Below are 25,706 nucleotides of genomic sequence, written 5' to 3'. Positions count from 1 at the left end.
CACCTCCGCGGGGCGGCCGGAGTCCTCGGAGTGCCCGCCGAGACGGCTGTGCGGACCGGGCGGCGGCGAGAGGAGGCGCCGCCGCGCACCCGCGGGCCGCAGACAAAGGCGCCGGAGGGCGGGGGAGCCGTGCGGTCCGGGGGCGGCCCCCGTCGGCCTGCGCCCCGCGGGGCCCGTCGGGGAGCGCGCAGGGCAGGTTCCTGGTGTCCAGCCGCGGAGAGCCAGCGGCGGGCGGCGCCCTGGGCGCCCGTCTCTGATGACGGAGGAGGCAGCGACTCCCGGGGTCGCAGGGTGGGAGCGGAAGCGTGTTGTGACTCGGTAAAGCCGTCTTCGCGGGCCCTTCGGCTGAGGGAATTTCCGCCGAGGTTTGCGGCGCCGACGCTCCGACTGCAGGGACGGGCACGGTGGCGGCTGGCTGCACGCGCGGCGCGGTTCGCAGGCACCGCGGGGGTGACGCGCGCTCGCCCCCTGGGCCCGGAGCTGCGTTGCGCTTCGGAGTCTGTTCCCTTGGTTGTGGGCGGGGGGTGGCAAGCCCGTGTCCCGTGCACGGAAGTGTTGTGGGGTGAGGGGCGTCCCCGCGGAGAGCCGGCTTGCGGTTCCCGGGACGCTGGCAGGTGTGGCGCTGTGTGGGCCTCGGATCTGGACGGAGCCCCGCCGGCTGCTGGAAGGGGCGGAAACCAGGCTGCCTGGGATGGAGGAGCGTGGGCTCCGGGGGGCTGGACCCGCGGAGGGCACGGTGCTTCGTGCGCCCTGCGAGGGTGGAAGGATGGACGGGTGGTGGGAGAGGAGGGTGTGGGGAGCGGGCGGAGGGCGGGGGGGGGGGCTGCCCAGGTGACCCGTGCTCTGAAGAGCAGCACCTGGCAGTCCGCTGGGGCCTGTGGGTCAGTTCCCCTGTCTTTCTTTTTAGTAATCATGGACAAATACCAGGAGCAGCCTCATCTCTTGGACCCACACCTCGGTAAGAACAGAGGCTGATGATGGATCAGGAAGATCACAAAGGCCTTGGTGTGTGGTGCTGGGGTGTGTGTGTGTGTGTGTTTGCGGGCAGAGGGTGTCAGGATGAAGTGGCCTGACCTCGCTGGTGAGCAGGGCTAACTAATGCTAGCGGACTGGGGTGGTCCTGGGAGTTCACAGTGTCGCCCTGGGCTGTGGGCAGATGTCTTGGAGCTTCTTTCTTCCTTGCTGTTACTTAAGAGCCTCTTTTTTGCCCGTCGTGTGTATTTTTTTTTTTTTTTTAAGAATTTATTTATCTGACAGACGGAGATCACAAGTAGGCAGAGAGGCAGGCAGAGAGAGAGGGGGAAGCAGGCTCCCTGTGGAGCCCAGAGCGGGAGGCGGGACCTGAGATCATGACCTGAGCGGGAGGCAGAGGCTCAACCGTCTGAGCCACCCTGGCGCCCCCATCGTGTGTATTTTAATGTTTGTTTTTCAAGCACATTTTGTTATCATCAAGTGCTTTAAGGGTCACCGTTTACTCCTCCCAGCACCTGAGGATGCTGTGTAAATGCGGGATCCCTGGTCGGCTCTGTTCTGTACATGGAGACCGTGAGGCTCAGCTTTCCTTAACTTAGTTTAGGGGAGTGGCCTTGTTTTGTTTAGTTTCTCATTGTTTATTTTTGACCCATTTCATACTGATAACTTTTTCTCTGTTTTCTGTCTGCAAAAGTAACACTGCAGGCAGCGGACTTAGGAAGGAGGAAGCAATAGTAACTTAAATCGAAAGGCAGCACAGGGTGGGGTTAGGTGCAGGAGCCCCAGGCCAGGCCGCCTGGGTTTGTGTCCCAGCACCACCACTCAGCTGCTCTGGCCCGGGTTTCCTCATCGGGAAAATGGGGATTGTTGGCACTACCTGCCCCACAGGGCTCTTGAAACTCCACAGACATGTTACCATGTCTAGGGGTTCGCTTTAGCGTCTGCCTATGTGCCTTTTAAAAAGTGGGTGGTGCGGTGTGGGCTTTTTTTTTTTCTTCCCAGGTAGCCAGGTTTTGTAGAAGGTAAGGTTTCTGAGTTCTCACCTGTCTCAGGCAGAGTACATGCTTTTTCGTACTTGGTCGATAGCTTGTCTGGTGGAAGACGGAAGGCATGGTTCCCTTATCCACTGTTACCAAGTCCAAGTTTCTTTTTCAGGAGACTTCTTTGCTGCTGGAAGTTTCTAGAAGCTGATGTCCTATAAGAGTGTGACTTGCTCTGGGCTTTTTCTCTTATGCTGGGCATTAACTTTACAGTTTTAGCCTGAAGACTTACATCCTTGGGCACAGGGGCTTCTGGTGTGTTATTGGTCGTTTCTCTGCTTCTGCTCTCTCTGTCCCTGTGAATCGGATGTTAAGTTTCCAGGAGCGGTCCTTTGTTTTGCTTGTGGAAGATGTTCTTGCATTTATTGTGTCCCTTGTTTTTACTATGAAAGTGCTCTTGTCCTTGGTTTGGCATTTTTCAGAGTCGTCTTCTGGGTGGATGTTCCTACCTGGGAGCACATGTCTGGGTGCTGGCGCCCTGTTGGGGAGCGTCCCACTGTGGCCTCCTAGTCTGGAGACTTCTGCCTACTCCTTGTTGAGTCAGGCGCTGACTGCGTGGCTTCTGTCAGCCGTGTCCTGGCTTCCTCTGGCACCTACTCCCTCCAGAGCACCTCTGCAGTAGAGCTTTGTGTGATGATGGAATGTTCTAGATCTGTGCTGTCTGGTAAGGTCACCCCTAGCCACATGGGATTGCTCAGCACTTGAATATAGCTAATATGAGTGAAGAGCTGAATTTAAAACTTTATTTGGCTTAAATAAAAGAAATTCCAGTGTGGCTAATGGCTGTGGTGTTCACCACTCTCATCTGGTCTTCTGCCTAGAAGGGGCTGTGGCCTGGAGACCCCAGAGCAGTCCCTTCTGTTTTCAGCCCTCCCTGTGTCCCGCCCGGGGCCGTTCCTGGCCCCGCGGCTCTGACTTCTTGCTGGGCGGCTCCAGGTACCTTGGCTTTCCCTGCCGCTGTCCAGCTTCCAAGTCACAGCTGATATCTCTGGGCTGTTGTTTTCTCTTCTTTGTTTCTTTGTGGATTTGTATCCTTCGTTTCTGTTTGCCGGCATCTTGTGCGGTGGTGCGGGTTACCGCGGAAAGCACGCGGAAAGCACGCGGAGTAGTCTGCTTCTCCGGTCTCTCTTCTCGTGGGTGGCTGTGCCGTCTTTCTGAACCTCTTGGTCCAGCTCTGCGCGTTGTCTGCTCTTCCCATCAGCTTTTCTGTGTAACTTGATCTTCTCATGTTATGGTTCTGTCCATATTTAAGACCACATGGATGTGGATGAGGGCGCCGCCGCTTCTGTTTTCCAAGTCGGAGTGTGTCCAGCTAAACCTCTCCTGAGAGGATTCTGTCAGGCAGTGTGGCGAGTGGATGGGCAGATTTCCTCTGGGAGCAGGTGAGTTGGTTGAGTTTCCACCACATTGAGGAGGTTCCACGTGGCAGAATGGGGTGCTCACGTCTCCCCTGGGGAACGCGTCCCTTACCCTAGGTGGTCCGTTCAGAGTTTTGCTCTGGGATGGAAGCTGCTTGTGCTCTGTGGTGAGGTGTAGCTTACGTGCCATAGAGCTCACCCTTCCATGTGTTAACTTCATTGGATTTTTAGTGTGTCAGAGTTGTGCGGCCATTAGCACGAATTCCTGAACATTTCATCGCCCCAGAAGAAGCCCCTACCCATCAGCAGTCACCCTCACTTTGCCTCCAGTTCTTGCCAACCACCGATCTGCTTTCTGTCTCTGGATCTGTGTATTCTGAGCATTTCCCATAATGGAGTCAGACAGTATGTGGACATCTGTGACTGGCTTCTTCACTTGGGTGTAAATGTGTAAAGTTTGTTATGTAATGAAATACTTCACTAGGTTTTCAGTTTCTTTTGGGTTTTCAAAGCAGTAAATATATAGTTTGTAAATATATATTGTATATATAAATATATACGATCAAAGATAGTTTGTAAATTTGATCTCTTTATCTGTGCTTATCCATTTTAGTTCTTTAAAAAATGTTCACGGACGCCTGGGTGGTTCAGTTGGTTCAGTGTCCAACGCTTGATCTCAGCTCAGGTCTTGATATCAGGGTTGTAGTTCAAGTCCCGTGTTGGGCTCCACACTGGGAACGGAGCCTACTTAAAAGGTTCAAAGTTATCTTTGTTGAAGGGCACCTGAGTGGTGCAGTTAAGGACCAACTCTTAGTTTCCACTCAGGTCCTGATCTCAGGGTTGTGAGGTCAAGTCCCATGTTGGGCTCTGTGCTCAGTAGGGGGTCCACTTGGGATTCTCTCTCCCTCTCTCCTGCCCCACCCGCTTGGACTCTCTTGCACACTCTGTCTAAAAATAAACAAGTAAACCTTAAAAAAAAACAAACAAACAGGAGAGGCAGAGGGAGAGAGAATCTCAAGCAGCCTTCATGCTGTTCTTGGAGCTGGACGTACGACTTGATCTAACCACTTAGAGATCATGACCCAAGCAGAACTCAAGAGCTGGAGGCTTAACTGACTGAGCCACCCAGGTGCCCCAAGTCTAATATTCATGTATTTACCATCCACCTTTATTCTTTGCTTTCTGTAGATTGTAGTTTCTATCTGGTCTCATTTATTTTTTGCTTGAAGAATTTTTCTAGTGCAGTTGACTGGTGATGAGTTCTTTTGGCTTTTATATTTTGTTTCATTTACATTTTTGAGAAATTTTGCTGATTATAGAACTCTAGGGTGACAGTTTTTTCTTTTAGCCATTTAAAAGATACGGTCCTACTGCCTTGGGCTTGTATTGGTTTTGACAAGAGGTCTGTCTTTATTCTTCCCTTTATTCTTCCATGTAATGTGGGCTTTTTTCTCTGGCATTTGGTAGAATTTTCTTTTTATTGCTGGTTTTCAGAGTTTAATAATGACATGCATTTTCTTCCCATTTATCCTGCTTGGACTTTGCTGAACCTTTTGGATTAATAGGTTTATCGTTTTCATCACATTTAGAATAATTTTAGCTACCATTTCTATACGTATTTCTCTGCCCTTGCTTCTCTCCTGTGCCCTTGGGTCACGCACGTGATGATCACTTGACACTGTTGCACACGGTGCTGAGGCTACTTAGTGTTTCAGTCCCCCTGCCCCTATAGTGTGCAAGTTTAGTTACTGTGTCTTTAAGTTCTCTGATCTTTCTTCTGCAGTATCTAATCTGCTGTTAAACTCATTTAGTAACTTTTTCCTTTCAGATCTTTTTTCCAGCTCTTGAAGTTGTTCGTGTCAGTATCTTCTTTTCTTGCCTCACACTGTTCATGTTTTCTTTTCCATCTTTGAGCATGTTTCAGTATTTATAGTATTTATGATACTTGCTCTAAAGTTTATATCTTCTTTGGGGAATTTCTTTTGACTGATTTTCCCTGTTAGGAGTCAGAATAACTTTAGACAGCCACATGTCTTGTAATTTTTGAGTGGATCATTGGCATTGTGATTATTATGATGGTGGTGGTTTTAAATTTTTGTCTTAAAGAGTGCTCAGATTTGCTAGGCAGTTTAGTTAATTGTAAATCATTTGTATGCTTTTGATCCTATTAAAATCTTATTAGGGCAGGTCTCGCTTTTTCTCTATTTCTCTCTAATTTACCCTTACTACTTTAGGGAAAGACTTCTCTGGAGTGTCTAGTGGTTGCTCTGGGTACTCAACAGGGACTCTACTCTGGCTTGATGGAATTTGAATGTTGGTACCATGTCAGCTGGAAACTCTTTGCCTCCGTGCTTTTTGGCCAGTTGTTCTTACCTGGCCTTGTGGACTCTTCCCATGCTTGTGACTATTCAGCCAAAGATTGGAGGGGACTCTGTAGACTTCTGGAGCTCATTCTCTCCATACCTTCCTCTTCATTACTCTGCCCTGAAGATTTCAGCTGACTTAGCCTTCTTGAACCTTGGTCTCTGCTCTCTTTGAGTCCCTCTCCCTGTATTGAGTTCTAAAAATTACCTCCCAGCAGATTGCCAGGGCGGCTGTGGATCCCAGTTGTTGTTTTTTACCCTTACTTGGTTTGTTACCTTGTACTGCCTGTTGTTCTAGTGTCTGAAAATATATTTGTCATATATTTGTCTAGTTTTGTACTTTTTGGTGGTAGAGCAAGTCCATATAAGTCATTCCTTTATAACTAGAAGTGGAGGGGCGCCTGGGTGGCTCAGTGGGTTAAGCCGCTGCCTTCGGCTCAGGTCATGATCTCAGAGTCCTGGGATCGAGTCCCGCATCGGGCTCTCTGCTCAGCAGGGAGCCTGCTTCCCTCTCTTTCTCTCTCTGGCTGCCTCTCCGTCTACTTGTGATTTCTCTCTGTCAAATTAATAAATAAAATCTTTAAAAAAAAAATAACTAGAAGTGGAAAACTTTTTTTTTACTGCCTTACTGCATTCGTTAGAATATGCTTATCACTAAATCATAGTAGTTGTAGGAAGTCTCTTCTGTGAAGCATGGTATTAGATATTAGTTTAAGATAGAATAATTTTTAAAAAAGATGTTATTTATTTGTTTATTTGCCAGAGAGAAAGAGAGAGAGAGAGAGCACAAGCAGTGGAGGGGGGGGGGTGGCTGTAGGTAGAAGGTGAAGCGGGCTCCCTGCTGAGCTAGGACCCTGATGCAGGACTCAATCCCAAGACTTTGGGATCATGACCTGAGCCAAAGGCAGAAACTTGACCAACTGAGCCACCCAGCCTTCCCAAGATAGAAAATTTTAAAAAATAAGAATATTTCTCCTGCACTTTATTTTATTTTACTTCATTTTAGGGGGAGAGAGAGAGTACGTGTGTGTGTGTGTGTGTGTGTGTGTGTGTAGTAGGGGGAGGGGCAGTGGGAGAGGGAGAGAGAGAATCTTAAGCAGACATCCTGCTCCATTGTGGAGCCCAACATGGGGCTGGATCTCAAAACCATGACTTGAACTGAAATCAGGAGTTGGACGCTTACCTGACTGAGCCACCCAGGTGCCCCTCTCCTGCATTTTAAAAATGAGGATGAATGTTGTGTTAATTAGAAACTGTTATGATTCAAATGTTTTTCTTCTTTTGCTCTATTGTTACTTGAATAATATTGAATCACTTTTAAATTTATAAGTAAAGTCTTTTTTGGGGGCATTTTGTTTTAATATCATATTAACGTTTAATTTTGAGGTAATTTTTTACATATGTTTTTCCCTAGAATGGATGATGAACTTGTTGTTGGATTTAGTGCAAGATAAGACATCTCCAGCTGACCTTGTACATCTGGCTTTTAAATTTCTTTACATCATCACCAAGGTAACATTTACATAGCACTTCATAGTTGACAGAACACTTCCTTATATACTCGGTCCAGAAATTACTTTCCAGATGACATTTTTCAGGAAAGATGGTTCTCACATATAAGTTGTAGGTTTCATTCTTTCTCTTTTACCATCTATTGGGGATCAGATGTTAGTGATAGTGATCTGTGGGTCCTTTGGCTGAAACCACGGCTGAGACATTTAGCATCTTGCATTTCAATAAACCAGGTAGGACCTACCTAGAGAGGAAGGGGAGCGAAAGGGAGGAGGGAGAGGGAGAAAGATGGATGACTGATTCAGAAGAGTTTCTTCCAAGGAGAAAGTGGATAAGCGTGGTGAAAATGGAAGTGCTTTTCGAACTTTAATGTGCAGATGAATTTCCTGGGGATCTTGTTAACAAGGCAGATTCTGAGTAAGCAGATCTGGGGTGGGGCCTGATGTTTGTATTCTTAGAGACTCCCAGGTGACATCCTTGTGCGGGCCTCAGACTTAACCAGCTACAGTGTGGGTCAAGGGAGTGACGCAGCGCCATCTCGGTGGGGGTGTGTGTGTGTGTGTGTGTGTGTTGTGGGTTGTTGTGGGGCCGCGCAATCTAGTAGCGCCTGCTTTGTGGTGAAGTGAGGTCCTTGGCTAGTGAGAGACCCCGCGGGTGGGCTGCCCAGGTGTATACTTCCCTGTGGCTCGGTTGAGTGCAGGGTTTCTCCTGAAGGTGTGGTACCGCTGTGTTTATGGAAGCTGTAATGAATTTGGGGACCTTTGAGGTTTTTGAGGACTTGTTTCCTCCTCAGTGTATAAACAAGGTAGAAGGAGAACCTTTTGTTTTTTAACATATCTATATTTGTGATGAAGCACATATGATATGTGTGAAGTTGGGAGAGAACATACTTATGAAATGATGTAAGAAGCAAAGATAGCTTTCTTATGTATTCTTAACAAGTTCTGTCACTGTGATATGGCATAATTCTCTTCTGATCTTGGGGTGAAAGGGGTGGTGATCTTTGTTGATAGGGGAAAAAGATAATTTTGCTACTTTCTATGTTTTCTAATTATGTAATAATTCAGTGTCTTTTTTAATTTGGTAGGTTCGAGGATATAAAACATTTCTTCGTTTATTTCCTCATGAAGTAGCCGACGTACAGCCTGTGTTAGATATGTTTACCAGTCAGAATCCGAGGGATCATGAAGTGAGTGTCTTTTTTTCTCCTCCTTTTCTTTCCCAGCCTCGTCCCTCCTTCTTTCTTACCTTGTTTGTTCTACTCCGGATTGGCGGATTTATCATCCTGTTTCCTTTGGTTTTATCTTGTGCTGTTTTGTATCCCTTTGTCTTTTATTCTTTTGACTTTTTCTGTTATTATGTTACTTTAAGTTATTTCCTTTTAAAATATGCTTTTTATAAAGAAAAAAATATGCCTACATGTGGTGTGCTGATAACAACCTTCCAGATTTTTAAAAATTGAAATATAGCTATTTCTGGGGTCTCCAGGACCATCCCCAGTTTTGATTTTTCTCTAGGACCACTGTAGGACTCTGCATGTAGTTGTTCTTATGGCTGGGACTCATTAGTAGCAAAATCAGCAAAGGGAAAAGGCATATGGGGTGAAGTTTAGAGGAAACCAGTAGCAAGCTTCCAGTCAGGTCACACAGGGCACTTGTAAGTCTCCCTACCCGAATTGTGATGACGCATATGAAGTGTTGTCTACTGGGGGAGGTCATAGAGACCAGTGCACAGGGTTTTTCTTGGGGGCTGGTCACATGGGTACTCTGCCAAGTATGGACTGATTCCAGACTCCCTAAAGGAGAGCAGGTTTTGACATAAGCGACGTGGTTTGTACAAATAGTCCAGACACAGGGAGTCCCCCTTCTCAGTGTATGTGGGAAGCCTCATACAAGCCTCATGCAAGTTCCCAGATGCCTACGGATGGCCAGCCTTGTCAGCAGGCTCTCTCAGGAGTCAGGTTGTTCTGGGAGCTGTCTTTTGCACAGTGTGTGTCCAGAGGGACGTAGGTCACGGCTGCCCCGCCAGTGAGTCGTCTTTGTGGATGTGTGCACTTGCAGGTGGAGATGTGGGGAATCATTTCCTGGCTCTCCTCTGCTTCTCATGTCCCCGATGGGTGATTCCGGGGCCAAAGTGGAGTCTCGTTTTGTTGACTACCAAAGTAAGGGCATTCCTCTGACTGGTCATTGAGAATATTTTTCTTTATTCTTAAGTCTTGTGTTTTCCATCTTTTTATCTGTTTTTCGCTTTCTCAAAATACTGAATGTATACTGACGGGTGCCAGTGAAGAGAACCAACGGTACTAATATGTTGTGATTTTTCTTTTTTCATTTTGGTGTTTCTTTCATGTGATAAGGCTGCTAGCTGTCTGTATGACAGAGGGTGTGTGTGGGTTTCAGTGGATACACGGGAAGGGCTCACGATGGTCTGCACTCCAGGCTCTGAGGTGGATAGCCTCTGAGTGGGCAGGGAGGGCAGGGCAGGCTGTGAGGGGGCAGATGACCTCTGTCCTTTACACCTGAGTCATTTTACTTTGATTTAACTTCTTAGACTTGGGAGACCCGCTACATGCTTTTACTGTGGCTCTCCGTGACCTGCCTGATCCCTTTTGATTTTTCACGTCTCGACGGGAACCTCCTGACTCGACCTGGGCAAATGCGAATGTCCACGACGGACCGTATTCTCCAGATAGCTAAGGTAAATGTGCCCGTGCAGATCATTAGCTGCTGATCAGCAGTCCTTTTCATTCTCATGCCGTCTTATATTAGCATTTAATTAGGTAAACTTTTGACATTTGTGGTTCTTAAACTGCTGTTACTGCTCTTTTAGTGAGGTAAAATTCCATTTCATGACCTGTTTTGAAAATGTGATAATTTGGGCGCCTGGGTGGCTCAGAGGGTTAAGTCTCTGCCTTTGGCTCAGGTCATGATCTCAGGTCCTGGGATCAAGCCCCACCTCAGGCTCTCTGCTCGACAGGGAGCCTGCTTCCCTCTCTCCCTCTGCCTACTGCTCTGCCTACTTGTGATCTCTCTCTCTCTATCAAATTACATAAATCAAATCTTTAAAAAAGAAAATGTGATAATTCACATAGGAGAAAGGATGAATGACTTAGCAAATCTCCTTTCTTTGTAGGTAGTACAACTACTCTGTTAAGCATACTAAGGACATAAGATTTCAGGGGGCAGTTGTAAGAAAAATGTCCATTTAAAATTTGTTTTTTAATTCTTAACGTTATATAAAGCACGATCAGTGTAGAAAAATTAGAAAGTAAAGCAAAGCAAGAAAGATATTAAGTTGAAGTCCTTCAAATTCTGGTGCTAAGAAATAATAATATTTGTATAGTTCTGGAAACTTTTTGTGATATAGTAATGTGTCTATATGTCTAATATTTGCATTACCCCAAACTTGAGTGGTTTAGTACAGCACACATTTATCATCTCACAGTCTGCGAGGGTCAGGAATTCGGGTGTGCAGGGCAGTCTGACCACAGTCTCCCTGGCTGTAGTCCAGACTCGGCTTGAGCAGCATCTGCCTCCACGTTGTCACGACAGTTGGCTGAACCAGACCCTCGAGGTGTTGGACAAAGGGCTTTGGTTCTTTGCTGGCTGTTCCTTGCCATGTGGTCCCTCTGTGTGGCAGCATGTTCTCTTGAAGCCGGCAAGGGGCAGGGTCTGCTAATGAGACAGAAGTCATGATAATGTGCACCAAATCATAGAGTGCTGTCCCACCCCTTGCCGAGCTCTCTTGGTTAGAAGCCAGTCGCCATGTCTAGCCCTTACAGGAGGGATTGCACAGGAGTCAGCACCAGCGGTCAGGCACTCATGGAGTACCTGCTATGTGCCAGACACTACTCTAATCACCTTTTGTATGGTGGCTCACATGATCCCACTTTAAAGTTTACTCCTGGGGCGCCTGGGTGGCTCAGTGGGTTAAGCCGCTGCCTTCGGCTCAGGTCATGATCCCAGGGTCCTGGGATCGAGCCCCGCATCGGGCTCTCTGCTCAGCGGGGAGCCTGCTTCCTCCTCTCTCTCTGCCTGCCTCTCTGCCTGCTTGTGATCTCTGTCAAATAAATAAATAAAATCTTAAAAAAAAAAAAAAAAAATAAAGTTTACTCCTTTTTGGGGTGCCTCGGTGGCTCAGTCGGTGAAGCCTCTGCCTTCGGCTCGGGTCATGATCTCAGGGTCCTGGGATTGAGCCCCGCATCGGGCTCTCTGCTCAACAGGGAGCCTGCTTCCTCCTCTCTCTCTGCCTGCCTCTCTGCCTACTTGTGATCTCTGTCTGTCAAATAAATAAATAATCTATAAAAAAAAAAAGTTTACTGGGCGCCTGGGTGGCTCAGTGGGTTAAGCCGCTGCCTTCGGCTCAGGTCATGATCTCAGAGTCCTGGGATCGAGTCCCGCATCGGGCTCTCTGCTCAGCAGGGAGCCTGCTTCCCTCTCTCTCTCTCTCTGCCTGCCTCTCCATCTACTTGTGATTTCGCTCTGTCAAATAAATAAATAAAATCTTTAAAAAAAAAAAAAGTTTACTTCTTTTAAAATAAAAATTTTTTTAAAGATTTTATTTATTTGTTAGAGAGAGAAAGAGTGCGCGAGCGCAGGCAGAAAGAGTGGCAGGCAGAGGCAGAGGGAGAAGCAGGCTCCCTGCTGAGCAAGGAGCCCGATGTGGGACTCGATCCCAGGACACTGGGATCATGATCTGAGCCGAAGGCAGCTGCTTACCAACTGAGCCACCCAGGTGTCCCTAAAAAAATTTTTTTTTAAAAGGTTTTATTTATTTCAGACAGAGAGAGAGAGTACATGAGTGCGGGCGGGTGTGCAGAGGGAGAAGCAGACTCCCCGCTCATGAGGGAGCCCAGTGCGGGACTCGATCCCAGGACCTGGGATCATGACCTGAGCCGAAGGCAGAGGCGTAACCCACTGAGCCACCCAGCACCCCTATGTATTTATTTTTGAGGGAGAGCAGGAGGAGGGGCAGGAGGAGGGCTGAGAGGGAGAGAGCATCTCAATCAGACTCCCTGCTGAGTCAGACACGCAACGGACTGAACCACCCAGGTGCCCCTGTGATTCTTTTTTACAGCTGGGTGACACATGTGTTTCATTTTTCTGGTGTTTTGACACACGTGTATTTCAAGGGGTCTGGCCACATGCTCTGTGCTGCTGGGCACCTGCCGGGCACTGAGCGTGGCATTTAGGGGATTTTTACAGCTTTGAAATTTGGCCTCTGCCTAGAAGCTTCATGGGCTGGCTTCTCCAGGAGCTCCCGTGTGTGGGACTGGCCGGTGACTGGGTCCCAGAGATACATATGGCGTGTGTAACAGTGCCTGTCCTTGATCCTTTCTTCTAGACCTACTTGGTTGTCAGTGACAAGGCCCGAGATGCAGCTGCGGTCCTTGTGTCCAAGTAAGTACCTGTTGGCCCCTCACAGCGGTGTTGGTTGATACGAGACTGGTGTGTTCTGAGAGTTTGTCTTACATATTTTTCTGTGTTCCCTGTGTTGCTGTGGTACCTTGGAGGACGACTCCAGGATGATGGGCCTGGGGAAATGTTTCCTACTGCCCAGTACTTACCTTTCTTTGAGGGAGCATTGGCTCTGTTTGGCTGCGGGAGACCTCTGACCCTGAGAGTGCTGGGCTGGGGGCTCCGGGAGGTCACCTGACAGGCCCGTCAGCGGAGCACAGATTTGGAGCAGGTATACCAGTTATTTTTGCCTGGACCAGGGCTTCACCTTTGGGGTGGTGGCAGTTAGATGAGTCTGTAAAGGTCACTGGGAAAGCTGTTACCGCTGTGGTTTATGGAGATCGTGAGCTTGATTGAATCACTGTGTCTGGGGATAAAAATCCCCAAACATTCTCTGTTGACTGAAAAACAGGCTGTGCCTCAGACACGTGAACATGGCTTTGTCTGATGAGCTCAGGGAGCTGACCCAGACAGCGGCCCCGGAGTCTCTGAAAAACACCCAAGGTGTGTGTGAGAGCTGGGTAAACTTGTTTCATGGAATGAGAATGGAAGGAAGCGGGTTTTCTGCATTAATCTTTTGTAGGACATGTGACTTAAAATCAGTGAGTAGAGTACATAAATGAGATAATTTGGCTTTCCATCACTCTACATTTGTGAAAGTTGAAAATGGGCCGTAAAAACTTTTGGATATTTTTTTTTTTTTTTTAAAGATTTTATTTTTATTTATTTGACAGAGGGAGATCACAAGTAGGCAGAGAGGCAGGCAGAGAGAGAGAGGAGGAAGCAGGCTCCCCACTGAGCAGAGAGCCCGATGCGGGACTCGATCCCAGGACCCTGAGATCATGACCTGAGCCGAAGGCAGCGGCTTAACCCACTGAGCCACCCAGGCGCCCACTTTTGGATATTTTGATTGGGAAAATGGGCACCAGCTCAGTCAGGGTCCCCTTATAATTGGATGTGTAGCCGTGAACTTGGGCAAAGTGGTAAGAGAAACCCTTGCTCTGTAGGGCAGGGGGCCCTGGGTGAGGTGTTTGAGCAAGCACTTGCTGCAGCCTAGGCCACAGCCTGAGTCGAAGAGCTGATTTCAGGCGTGAGGGGAACACGGGAGCCCACTGTACTGCTTCACCCGGAGGAGGGAGATACTTGCTTGACAGAGGTTTCTTGTGATTAAAAAAAAATTTCGGGGCGCCTGGATGGCTCAGTAGGCTAAAGCTTCTACCTTCAGCCGAGGTCGTGGTCCCAGGGTCCTGGGATCAAGCCCCGCATTGGGCTCTCTGCTCAGCGGGGAGCCTGCTTCTTCCTCTCTCTCTCTGCCTGCCTCTCTGCCTGCTTGTGATCTCTTTCTCTCTGTCAAATAAATAAATAAAGTCTTTAAGAAAAAAATAAATCGGGGCGCCTGGGTGGCTCAGTGGGTTAAGCTGCTGCCTTCTGCTCAGGTCATGATCCTAAGGTTCTGGGATCGAGCCCCGCATCGGGCTCTCTGCTCAGCGGGGAGCCTGCTTCCTCTTCTCTCTCTGCCTGCCTCTCTGTCTACCTGTGATCTCTGTCTGTCAAATAAATAAATAAAATCTTAAAAAAAAAAAAAGAAAAAAATAGTTTCTTTTTAATTGTAAGAGTAATCATGTGTTTTGGAAAACAAAGAAAAGTATTAAGTACAAAATCCGCATGTACTTTCATCCCCCAGAGACGGAACTGTTTCTGCCTTTTGGCCTGCCATTGTCTGTGGGCACGTTGGTGCACACGCTTGTCCTACCAGGTGCCGACAGATGGGCCTGGAGCTTTATTCAGTCTTTTTCCAAAATACGGTCACGGTGTGACTGCGTTACTGTTTCTCCAGTCCGTTGCCCTGCAGCGTGTTAGTAGGTCAGTGTTGTCACGAACGCGGTATAGGAATCTTTGTACTGTGCTGCTTGATTCTTAGAGAGGAGTTCCTGCAAGTGGAATGGACATTTTCGGGGTTTTAAGTGCAGTTACTGGAAAGATTACCTTTCCCTCATATTTACCAGTAGTGTGTGTGATCCTAACGTGTTTGGCAAATTTGTTAAATGAAAAATAAGGTTTCTGCTATTTTTTATCACCAGCAATACTGAGGCTTTGGTAGAGCTTTGTTGAGTTTTACTTTGTGGAGCACCCCATCTCTGCGGGCCGGGGAGGTGAAGCCCTAAACCTTTCTTGTTCCCTCCCTGTTGTCCTCCAGGAAAGGTGACCTGGGAACAGACCCAACCTCTTGGCAGGACTCTCCTGCACCCTCTACTGGTCGGGACGACTAAGCGCTTCGTGTGGTTGGGGCTGGTTTTCAGGGCGTTCAAAGTGCCCCAGCCCAGGGCCAGGCTGTGGGTGCCTCTGGGCGGTGCTGTGACTGCACTGGCCGAGCGCCTTTGCCTCACAGGGCAGTGGCTCTTCTGAGGGAAGAGAGGGCTCTGAGGTGGGACGAGAGCTTCCTGCAGGGTTGCTGAGGCAGGCACCAGGACTGCACCGAGCGCTGCTTCCGAGCAAGCCATGGCGTGCGAGGTGCCCACAGGCGGGAGAAGTGGGCCCGCACGTCGTAAAACGGGTTTCTGCTGCATTAAGTGTGGGGGCAGCAGAAGGGGGTGTGAGGTCCTGTCTCCCGACTTGCTCTGGTCTCCTGTCTCCTTGGGAGGGTGTCCTTGGGCCTCGCTCAGAGGCGGCACGTCTCCCACCCTGTCTCTTCATGTTCTTTGCCTGTGTCCTGTGCTTCTGCCCCCGGAGTGGAAGATTTTCTAGGAGAGGACAGGATCCACCCGAGCCCCTGAGTCCAAGCGCTGAGGGCCTGGCATGTGCACTGTGGCCTGGAATGAAGGGGGCTCAGGTGTGGGTATGGGGGCTCGGGGGTGGCTGCTGGCTTAGACCAGACATGTAAGACAGTGGGCAGGGTCCAGTCCGTGCCATCCGAGCTCCCAGAGAGTGAGGAGCTGAGCCTGTGCGCGCTGCATAGGGCTGTGCAGCATTGGTGGAGGGGAACGGAACACCCATGGCAGATGCAGGGAGAGAGGGCCTGGGGCCTGCTGCTGGGCCAGGCCTTGCCATATGAGGTGGTGCAGTGTCCTAAGGCAGAGATGGACTTGGGCCAAGGAAAGGGAAGGGCTGAGTAGTAGGTGTTGGTGGGGTTCCTGGGCAGTGGTGGGGACAGGTAAAGGTGGTCCTACAGTGTAGGGGGCCCAGGATGAGTGGGAGCCCAGGAGGAAGGAGAACGGGGGTGGTGGGGCCTGTGTATCACCTCAGAGAGGCCAGGCTGGGGAATGACTGCCTGAAGGCCATGGTCTGGGTGGTGTCTTGGTGTTTTATTTTTTTTTAAGATTTTATTTATTTGACAGAGAGGGAGAGAGACAGTGAGAGAGGGAACACAAGCGGGGGGAGTGGGAGAGGGAGAAGCAAGCTCCCTTCTGAGCAGCTTGATCCCGGGACCCCGGATCATGACCTGAGCTAAAGGCAAACTACTGAGTCACCCAGGCACCCCTATCTTGGTGTTTTAGATTGGAGAGTGTCCTAGAGGGTCTGCCTTGAAAGGAGGACATAATTCACAGTGCGAGGACAGATGTCCTGGCACCGAGACTCCTCTTGATGGGACGACCTGGTGGGCTGGAAGGGGTTGAGCTCTCTTCGGTTGGGGCCTTGATTGAGCTGTCAGCCTGCCTCTTTGTTTCCTTCTGGCAGGTGTGTCACACGGCCCGATGTCAAGCAGGAGAAGATGGCAGGTTTCTTGGACTGGAGCCTGCACACCTTGGCCCGCTCCTCCTTCCAGACCATCGAGGGCGTCATTGCCATGGATGGCACACTCCAGGCCCTGGTAAACACTACGCCGGGGGAGGGGACAGGTTCTCTTTACCTCTGAGTCCATTCTGAAGTAGCTGGAACACAGTAAGAGACCACTAACCCCAACAGCACAGCACTGCACCTTATAACCCAGGCCTGTCTTTGGGTCGGCCGCCCTGGGCTTTCTGCTCCCGTGAAGGAGATGGCCTGAGCCAGCCCGGTGCGTGGCCACCAGGTGGCAGTGGTGTCCACAGAGCTGGGGCCGGTAGGCAGGCAGGTGGGCAGGGCCTGTCCTCCTTGGGTTTCCTGCTGCGTAATTGTGTTCCAGAGTAGAATGATCTGAACGAGCGCTGATGAAATGAGGCAGGAGATTGGACTTGGATTTTGTTCAGCTCCTTGGGTTAGGGTGTTAGGAACAAGTGTGTGAAACACACAGAGGCACCTGCCCAGAGTACACTGGTTGGTGCCCTACCTCCTACCCTTTCCCACTTCCTGCTTCGTCTTTCTACTGTGTTGCCTTTTCTAGTCCTAATGAGGAGGAGGACGGTTCCAGAAGAGGGGAGGCTGACGAGGCTCTCATGGTCCTTGGGTGTTGGGGGCCTGGTGCCTCCTCTCTGCTCTCATATTGCAGCAGCTCGGACTTGGTTCTTGGCCTTTTTCTGAAGCTGTAGAGGCCCAGGGCCCACTTTTTGGAGAGCAGGGCATTTTGGACTGGGTTAAAATGGAGACATTTGGACCAGTGACTCAGTGTGACGTCATTTTCTTGGGTGTTGTCCCGTGTGTTGGCTGTTGACAGGTGGGATGAGGTGTAGGAAGCCATGAGGGCCAGTGAAAAGTGGGGCTGATGGTGTTCTCACCCAGGGCAGTGGGCCCAGGTTGTAGGAAGAGAGGAGGTGACACTGCTGGGGCTGCCACCAGGGCCTGGGGACAGCCCTTTCTAACTGCACACCCTGTCCTGGGCACTTAGGGCACAGACTGCCTGGCCTCTCAGGGAACATTCTTGGCATCTGTTTCTTCCCATTCATGTTGCTCTTGTCTTCAGGAAGGACAGAGCCTTTCAGAGAGAATATTTCAAGACATTTTGTAAAGAAGCCTGGAAAAATAGAACATTTTCTGAATTCCTGGGGTCTGTTGAGGTGCTGTTTTTTTCCCCCCTTCTTTCTTCCATTCTGCAAACGAATGTGATGTGTTGTGCACTAGTTACTAAACATACTGAGAGAAAGATGCCAGGGGTCTTAGTTGATTGAATATCCAGCCCTTGATTTGGGCTCAGGTCACTATCTTGTGGGTTGTGGGATTGAACCCATCTTGCGGGGGGTGGGGGCGCCTGTGCTCAGCAGGGAGTCTGCCTCTCTCTTGTCCCTCTCTCGTTGCCTCTGTCCCTGCTTGGGCACGCATGTGTGCGTGTGTGTGTGTGCACACAAACTCTCTAAAATAACTATTTAAAAATCTTTAAGAATAAATTGAGAGAGAATTCATACACCATGAGTAATCTGTTTTTTTAAAGTGTCTAAGTCAGTGATTGTTTTGTACATGCACAGGGTTGCACAGCCATCACTGCTATCTAATTCCAAAATATCCTCATCACCCCTAAAGGAAACCCCACACCTATTAGCAGTCATTTCCCATTAATTTAGTTTCTGTCTCTGTGGATTTGCTCATTCTGAACATTTAATATAAATGGAGTTGTACAACATGTGACCTTTGTCAATGGCTTCTTTCACTTAGTGTTGTGTTCTCAGGGTTCGACCGTGTTGTAGCTTAGATCAGTAATCCACTCTTTTTTATGGCCAAATAACATCTGCTGTGTGGGTATCCATAGTTCTTATGAGTAGAGCTAACCTGGACTTCTGGGTGTAAGTTTTTGTTTGAACATGTATTTTAGTTCCCTTGGGCATGTAGCAATTGTTTTCTTTTTTTTAGCTTAACAGTTTAAATGTCTTCTGTTTTTTCTTATCCATGGCACACACCTGTGCTGCTGATGAAACATGGGGTGTCAGCTTGTGTCGACGCACAGCCGGTGCCCTCAGGTGGCTCTCATTCCAGCTCTGCGGAGGTGGTGCTTAGAAAGGGTTTTATTGGGATTTTCAGGGTAATTGCCATGATAGCCGTCAGTGCAGGGTGAGGCTGGCCTGTAAGGGCACCTAGTGTGGATGTGGATGGCGCGGGGCATGGACGTGTACCCACCAGGCTGTCAGTGCCCGAATTCTGGGAAAGTGCATTTACGTTTTAGGTAGTTCTGGTAAAGGATGGGTGAATGGGGTAGAGATGCTTTATTTGAAGGTTTGGGTGTAAGGGGAGTCTTAATTTTTTGCCCTGAGTTTCATTGAGAAGTCTTAGGTCATAGAGAAACAATCAGAAGGTCTGACAGTGTAGCTGGAGCCTCTTGGTCTCTTGTGGCATGCAGGGCAGAGTGCTGGACCCATCTGAGTGTGGGCACAGGAGGGTCAGGCACATTGGGCCTAACTGGCTTTTGTGGTTAGGGTCCTATTTTAGACCTTTTTTGCCCAGTCAGGAATTGTATCTGGGACGGGCTCTTAGGGTCTCCTGTAAGCTTTGCCCGGAAGCCACCCCTCCAGGAACCACCTTTCCAGGAGCCACCTTTCCAGGAGCCACAGCTGTGTTCATACACACAGGGGCAGCTGGGCCAGCAGGGTGACTAGGCTGTAGGGCTGCAGATTACTGTGATGGCCCTAGGGATCTGTGGGCAGGTGAGGCCTGTGTGGCCCCAGCCTGGGCCGGCAGCAGCGAGGCAGGTTTCCCGGAAGAGACAGTGGCGGACCTGTGTACTCAAGCCACCTGTGAGAGTTCCTGACAGCTCCCTTGTTCCTGGGCTCAGGTCCTTGGGACTCTGATACTCTTCCTGAAGGCTTGAGAGGGGCATAGGGACCCTTTTTGTCCAGTTCTGCGTTGCTTTGCCCTAGGTCCTTTTATTGATTTACTTCTAAAAATATTTTTGATCTTGTTTCAACATTTTTCTCACGTTTTCTGCTGCTTCTTCCTAAGGGGGAGACACACGCTTTTAATGGCAAAACCCAGTGTTTCGGTGGGACGGGCTGCCGAGTGTTGTCCTACCAGCTGTGGGAGCAGGTCAGCCCCCCTCTCAGTGCGAAGAGCCAGCCAGGAGTGGGGGAGGGCTGTGGATGTGGGTGTCTCTAGGCTCCACCCTTAGGAGAAGTTCTCTTTCTCTCTTCTCTTGAGAAGTAGAGGGATTTTCCCCAAAGCTTCTGCCCCTCCCCCAGCAGGGCACTAGAGCAGCCCGGCAGCTGTATCTCAGAGCTGTTTGGAGAGGGGTGCCCTCAGCGAGGTGGGCAGTGGCCAGACAGGGCAACTCAAATCCTGGGGAAGTGAGTAAATGAAGCTGCTGGGAAGTGGCAGCCTGCAGAGCCCAGCATACCCCTCTGGAACCTTCTGAAGCCCCTCTGTTTCCTCTGGAAAACCTAGGGTCTTTCTGGAGTTACACATCTTGTTTCCTTTTCTCTTTTCCTTTTCAAAGCAGTGGTTTGGTGTAATTACTGCTGACGCTGCCTGGGCAGGAGGAAGCAGTGTAGGGTGCTGGGCTCTTGCGGACAGGGAGCAGGTTTCACCATGAGCTCGTCAGACCTGAACGGCAGAGGCCGGGCGTCCGCTCTGCGTGATGGAACCTGCAGGTGTATTGTGCTTTCGGATTGCGTCTGTCTCCTTTGATGCACTTGGCTTCGTTTCTCTCCACCTGTTCATTAGCGTGAGCTAGGCAAAACAGGTGAACTCGTAACAAGCACCATCGAAACTGGGGTTTGACTTTATTTTCCTGGAAGCATCTTCCTCTTGCGGCGCTGAATTTTAACTCTTGTGTGGAGGAAACCGGAGTCTGGTGGCTTCCTGTCCGAGGAAGGTCCTCTGGCTTAGTCCCGCTTTAAGCATTAGGATTATTGCAAATTCAGGAGATTCGAAGAAGGAAAACTCAGTATTCAAAATTGCAAATGGTCATCATTTGAATGTGCTGTCACTTCTGCTTCCTTATTGCTGATTGTGCCTTCTTGGCTCTCACTGCTCGGGTTGAGTGGCCTAATGACTGACGGTGACGGGGATTCTCTTCGCGCGTTCCCTGGGATGGCCAGGGGGTGGGTGAGGACTCGTACTGCTGAAGAGGCGCTTCTGACTCAGGAATGCTGCGGGTGCCACGAGGGGCAGTAAAACGCTCATCTTTGCCAGTCACGATTGTAGCCCTTCACGGTGAAGTTTGTTTGATTTGCTTTATCAGTGATAAAAGCGTAGCTCTCGGGGAAGGCTAGAATGTTTCGTTGCAGACACTGAAAATCGGGTAATCGGTCCCCAGCGCCTGAGTGCGTGTGGAGGGCAAGTCCCGAAGCTGTTCCGGTTTTGCCTGGAGTCTGAGTAAATAAAAGGTGACTCCAGCCCAGGTTGAGCGGCTGTTGTTTCTGTGAGGGCGGGATGCACCAGCAATGCACCTCCCGGGCTCCAGGCTGTGTTGGCTCTGCCCTTGGGTGCTTTGCTGCCCTGAGGGAGGCCCGTCTGCTGTGGGCCAGTCCTGAGCCTCAGGATGCCCTGTAGCAACACCTGTGACCCCAGGCAGAGGCGAAGGCCTTCCTCCACATCCGCCTGTCCAAGGGAAATAACAAAGCTCTTACCTCAGAGGGTGGTGTGGAGGCTAATTAGTGCATGTCATGCTCTTTGAAGATGAAAAGAAGCCACCTGATTATCCAGAACACTTGTCAGGGAGGCTTTGATTTCTTTCCTCTGAGGGCTCTTTGGAGAGCAGCGCTCTGTGGTTTCGCTAGGGTTCAGCGTGGCCCGAGGACAAATGGCCCAATCGAGCTTCTTAGTCGTAGCCCTTGCCGGGGCAGGGTTTCGGGTGGAGGCTGGGGTAGGAGCCGGGTGAGTGTGTTTGTGCTTCAGGCTGATGCGCACCTCTGTGTTCCTGTGGGATGCAGGGGAAGTGGGAACCTTCGGTTTCCTTGTGGATTTAAATCCACGGAGCAGCCGCCTCTGATCCTGGTTTGATTTTGTGGAACTCAGCATTTTGCGTGGGGCAGGCAGCGTGGTGCCATGAGTCCTGTCGAAACACGCATGCTGTGTGGCACGCCTTTAATCCCATTGGCGGGTCTGGTTTGTACACCTGCTGTGTGAGCAGATGACGTGTCCTGCTGGACAGGTGCACGCTCGCAGGCAGCCCAGCCGAGCCCACGCTAAGAGGGGCGGGGGCCTTGCTGGTCCCAGGCTCTCCGCCTCCTGGCCGGAGAAGGAGCGCGCAGCGGGGCAGCTGGCGTGGAGCTGGCCCAGAGCTGTGGGCCTCCTGGCCGGTGCCCTCTGTCCAGCTGGGCCTGTGGCCTCCACTGCGGGCCATGCGGGGGCCTTGTAGCTCCCGCCCTCTTGGTGGTTGTGGTGAATGGGACCTGGCCACCCTTACCCCTCCCCCTAAGCAGGTGTTTCTCAGGCTTCGTCCTTGCTGTTGGAGGGCCACTGATGTTTCTCTCTGGATTCACCCTTGACCTTTAGTTCCTGGTTCTTCTGAGTCCAACAGAGCCCTAGTTCTGTGGACCTGCTGTGCTGCAGACCCCATGAGTCTGAGACAGTGCCTGTCATTCTGTCACTTTTCCCTCCTCCTGTCGGCCCGTGGACTGAGGCCCCAGCAGCAAACGGGTGCTCAGGCAGGGCCCAGGTCCAGTGTCATCTGGCCTTGTGGATGAGACTGGGGGTTGTGTCGCTGACCTGGCCTTCCTTTCCTCATGTGCTGGCCACCCCCTCCGTGGCCCATCCTCCACTCTGGGGCAGGAGTCTCTCCACACAGGGGCTGGCTCTGACTGCGGCGTCTGCTCTGGGGACAGTGGCACCCACCCCCTCGGTCCCTCAGCCGCAGCTGTGCTTTGTCTGTACACCCTTCCGTGGTGCCACTGTAGAACCAGGGGCAGAGGGCCCAGGAACGGGCCTGGGGAGCCTGAGCTGCAGAGTAGACGCCCTGCAGAAGTCTGTTTTCCAGGCCCCTCCGGCAGGGCACCAGGTGCGGGGCAGAGTCAGGCCAAGCAGGCTGCTTGTGTTGGTTTCCCCCAGGGTTTTGGGCCCTGTGCCGCTGCACCCTCGTGTGTGCCCTGGTTCAGGAGAGGGTGCGTGTGGCGGCGTGGGCGCGAAGCGGCAGAGGCTCTTCTCAGTGGCTCCTGGCACGGGTGTTCTTGCTCGGGTCACTGGCCCTGTCAAAGTCCCTCGGTGGGCCCAGCTCTGTGCCCGTCTAGTCCCCGGGGGAGGCGTGCCACCTGCGTTTTCTCCTGCTCCTCGTTGGGTCTCCTCTCCTCACTTTCACTTGGAGGGGACGGGGCCTCTTGGGGGCCTCCTGGCTGGGGGGCGGTCCCTCTCCTCCCGCTGGCTTCAGAGCCCCTCCCTGCCCAGATGCCAGCGTGGCTTGGGGCCTTGTCCCCCTCTGAGCCTGTGGCCGCACTGCTCTGGTGCGGGAATGGGGCGCATGCTGCACTAGCCGGCTGGTGACTAAGTTCTCTGTGGCAGGAATTGTGTCTCTGGCCCCTTCCATGTTCCTGCGTTAGGCAAGTAGGAGATGTGTGACCAGGATTTTTGGTATTTTTCAGTTGATTGAGAAACAGTTGTTTTTATCTAAAATTACTGGCTGCTGAAGCCAGTGGGAATAGCAAAGACCTCTTGGGGAGGGACTGTGTCTGTTGATCCTGGGTCAGTGTTGTACGTCTCCTGCTGCTCTTCCCTCTCACCTCGTGGAGCTGCCCGGGACCACGGCTGTTGCTCTTACGGAGTGATTCCAGTCCTTTTCAGGGAGAGCTCTTCCGGCTTTGTGGTGTTTGAAGTTCTTCTCTTAAAGGTTCTTGAAGGCCTTTGTGTGGAAGGTCAGTTTGTGGAGTCTGACAGGCTCCCATGAGGCGGGGGATGGAGGGCCCCAAAAGCCACACCCAGAGTGGTCACCCTCGAGGGAAAAGAGGAGATGTCCTGCTTCTCCTGGGGACTGGAGGTGCCTCTGGTCTGGCTGGCTTGTCCCCTTAGCGGGGTGGACCTCCGCCTGGCCAGGGCCTGGTCCTGGAGTGCAGCCTGGGTGGGCACTGTCCTCAGGACACGTCTGCTTCTGCATTTCTCAGGGCTTCTCTGACCAGTGTCCGCTTACTGTTATTTTTGGGGGACGGCGGCAGGCTGGCTTCGAATGCCCCTTCTCTTTTATCGTTGTGAGCCGGCAGGTGCGGTGGGTTCCAGCCAGTGGCGGTAGGAGGGTGTGTTAGACTTCCTCTGTAGGGTGCATCCCGGGGTGACACAAAGAGGCAGCGCCATTGGGCTTTGCTGCCTTCTGTGGAGGGTGTGGCCCTGGGTGGGCTTGCTGTGGCCCGGCTGAGGACCGTGGGGCAGGCTCTCCATGCTGTCCATCCTGAAGCTGGTTGTGTCACTGCCTGATGGTGTTTACTTTTATCCCCGTTGTGTGTGACACAACTGTCATGAGGGGGCACGGTACGCTCCTTAGCACTGGGACAAGAGTCAGGAGTGCAGAAAGGGAGGAGCCCGCTTTGCCTGGCTGTAGCCTGACTGCTGGTGTGTTTATGATGTCATGTTTTCCTGGCGCGCTGGGGACGGTACCCCACACGGAGGTGCCCAGCCGGTGGTGGGCTGGTTCCGAGGGCACCGGCTCACGGGAGAGTTCACAGGTGCTGGCGAGAGGTACCCCTGAGCTGGTCTGGTGTCGGCGACCTTTTTCCCAGGTCCTGGGTGGAGCTGCTTTTCTTGGCCTTGACTTGGTGGTGCTCGAGGGAGCCTTAGACCAGTGACTCCTGCTCGGCAGCAGGGCGGACCGGCTCCCGCGCAGCTGACAGCCTGTGATTCACAGGCCCAGAGAACATGCCCCGGGGAAGAGAAGCTGCTGTGCACATTGCAGAAGAGCAGGCTTGGGTGGGTAGCAATCGAAAGGTGTGGTAGTTTAGAATGATTACTAAGAAACTCCCTTTTGTTTGCACCTTGCGTGGTGCTGGTTTCTAGAACAACAGAAACAGCCCTGACGGTCATTTCTCCTGGGCTGCTTGTTGGTGTTTTCTCTGATCTGAAGAGGTGTAATTGCTTATGCAAAGTGGGTGCTTTCAGAGGCGTGTGCACTTGGTTCATGTTTTATGCTTCCGTGAAAAGAGTGTACTTCCCATTTCGTGGCCTGGCTGAGGAAGGCTTGAGACCATCAGAAGACGAGAACATTTTTACCTGCTGCTCTCCGCTGCCGCGTGTGCCCGTACAGCCGCACGCGCTCTCCGCTGCCGCGTGTGCCCGTACAGCCGCACGCGCTCTCCGAGATCCCAGGGTCCTGGGATTGAGGTCAGGATTCCTGCTCCTTGTGGAGTCTGCTTCTCCTTTCCCCCTCTGCCTCTCTCCCTGCTCTTGTTCTCCCTCGCAGACTCTTTCTCAAATAAATAAATCCTTGAAAAAAAAAACCAAATAAATAAATCTTAAAAGAAAAAAACCAAGACTCACAAAAATGAAGCCCTTTTCTTCATTGATTTTGTTTTTTTCCCTTCCTTTTCATCCTTCTCCATGAGTCTGAGTTTGTTCACGAGGGGGCTGGGACTCAGTGTCAGTGTCATGTCTCTTCACATGTACAGAGAGCTGGGGTTATCCTGTGGGTTCACGGTTGGGAAGAGCAGCGGGATAGAACTCCGCTCATTCCCGTAAAGATGCAGTATTGGTTTCCGTTAGTCCAGACAGTGGCTGTGGCCGGGCCTCGGTGCTGGTCCTTCTCTTTGGGGTGGGGACTGCTAGGGACCAAGCCAGGTGTCTCCAGGCAGGGACCTGTCACCATCTGCCCGTGCACTGTGGTGGGGCCATGTCAGCGTCACCCTTCACCGTGTTTGTTCTGTTTTCTTACCGAGACTTTGTAAAGAATTTGGCAAATAAAGAACGTTCACAGCAAAGATCACTTCTGGCATGTCATAGTATTTTAAATTCTTATTCGCTTAGTTGGTGAATGAACCCCCAAAACACTTTTTGGAAGATTTTATTTGAGAGAGAGTGAAAGAGAGAGAGAGAGCGCGCACAGCAGGGAGGAGGTCGTAGGGAGAGGGAGAAGCAGGGAGCCTGACCCGATCCTCGGACCCGGGGATCGTGAGCTGAGCCACCCAGCCATCCCCCAGAGAACACTTCAGCCAGCCACCAAGCACTGTCAGCTCTGTTCCCGGCTGCTCACACTTCCGCACTGGTGGGTCTCTACGTCCCGACCGCGTGTCCGCACTGGTGGGTCTCTACGTCCTG

At 51.1% G+C, this 25,706-nt stretch overlaps 1 protein-coding gene across 4 annotated transcripts in view; it reads left to right on the top strand.

Annotated features, from left to right (window-relative positions):
* The window catches only part of TBCD (tubulin folding cofactor D), a 163,667-nt gene that overhangs the window by 508 nt on the left and 137,453 nt on the right, over positions 1-25,706 (top strand). For all 4 annotated transcript variants that reach the window (XM_059379943.1, XM_059379944.1, XM_059379942.1 and 1 more), the window contains exons 2-7: positions 908-958; positions 7,148-7,245; positions 8,333-8,434; positions 9,796-9,942; positions 12,589-12,644; positions 16,377-16,509. In XM_059379943.1, coding sequence (XP_059235926.1) covers positions 908-958; positions 7,148-7,245; positions 8,333-8,434; positions 9,796-9,942; positions 12,589-12,644; positions 16,377-16,509 — 587 coding nt within the window. The remainder of the gene's footprint in view (positions 1-907; positions 959-7,147; positions 7,246-8,332; positions 8,435-9,795; positions 9,943-12,588; positions 12,645-16,376; positions 16,510-25,706) is intronic.

The sequence above is a fragment of the Mustela nigripes genome, chromosome 16 (genome assembly GCF_022355385.1).
Source record: "Mustela nigripes isolate SB6536 chromosome 16, MUSNIG.SB6536, whole genome shotgun sequence".
In the NCBI taxonomy this organism is placed as follows: Eukaryota; Metazoa; Chordata; class Mammalia; order Carnivora; family Mustelidae; genus Mustela; species Mustela nigripes.
Note: the sequence above shows the minus strand (reverse complement) of the source record. Positions and strands in the feature narration are given on the sequence as shown.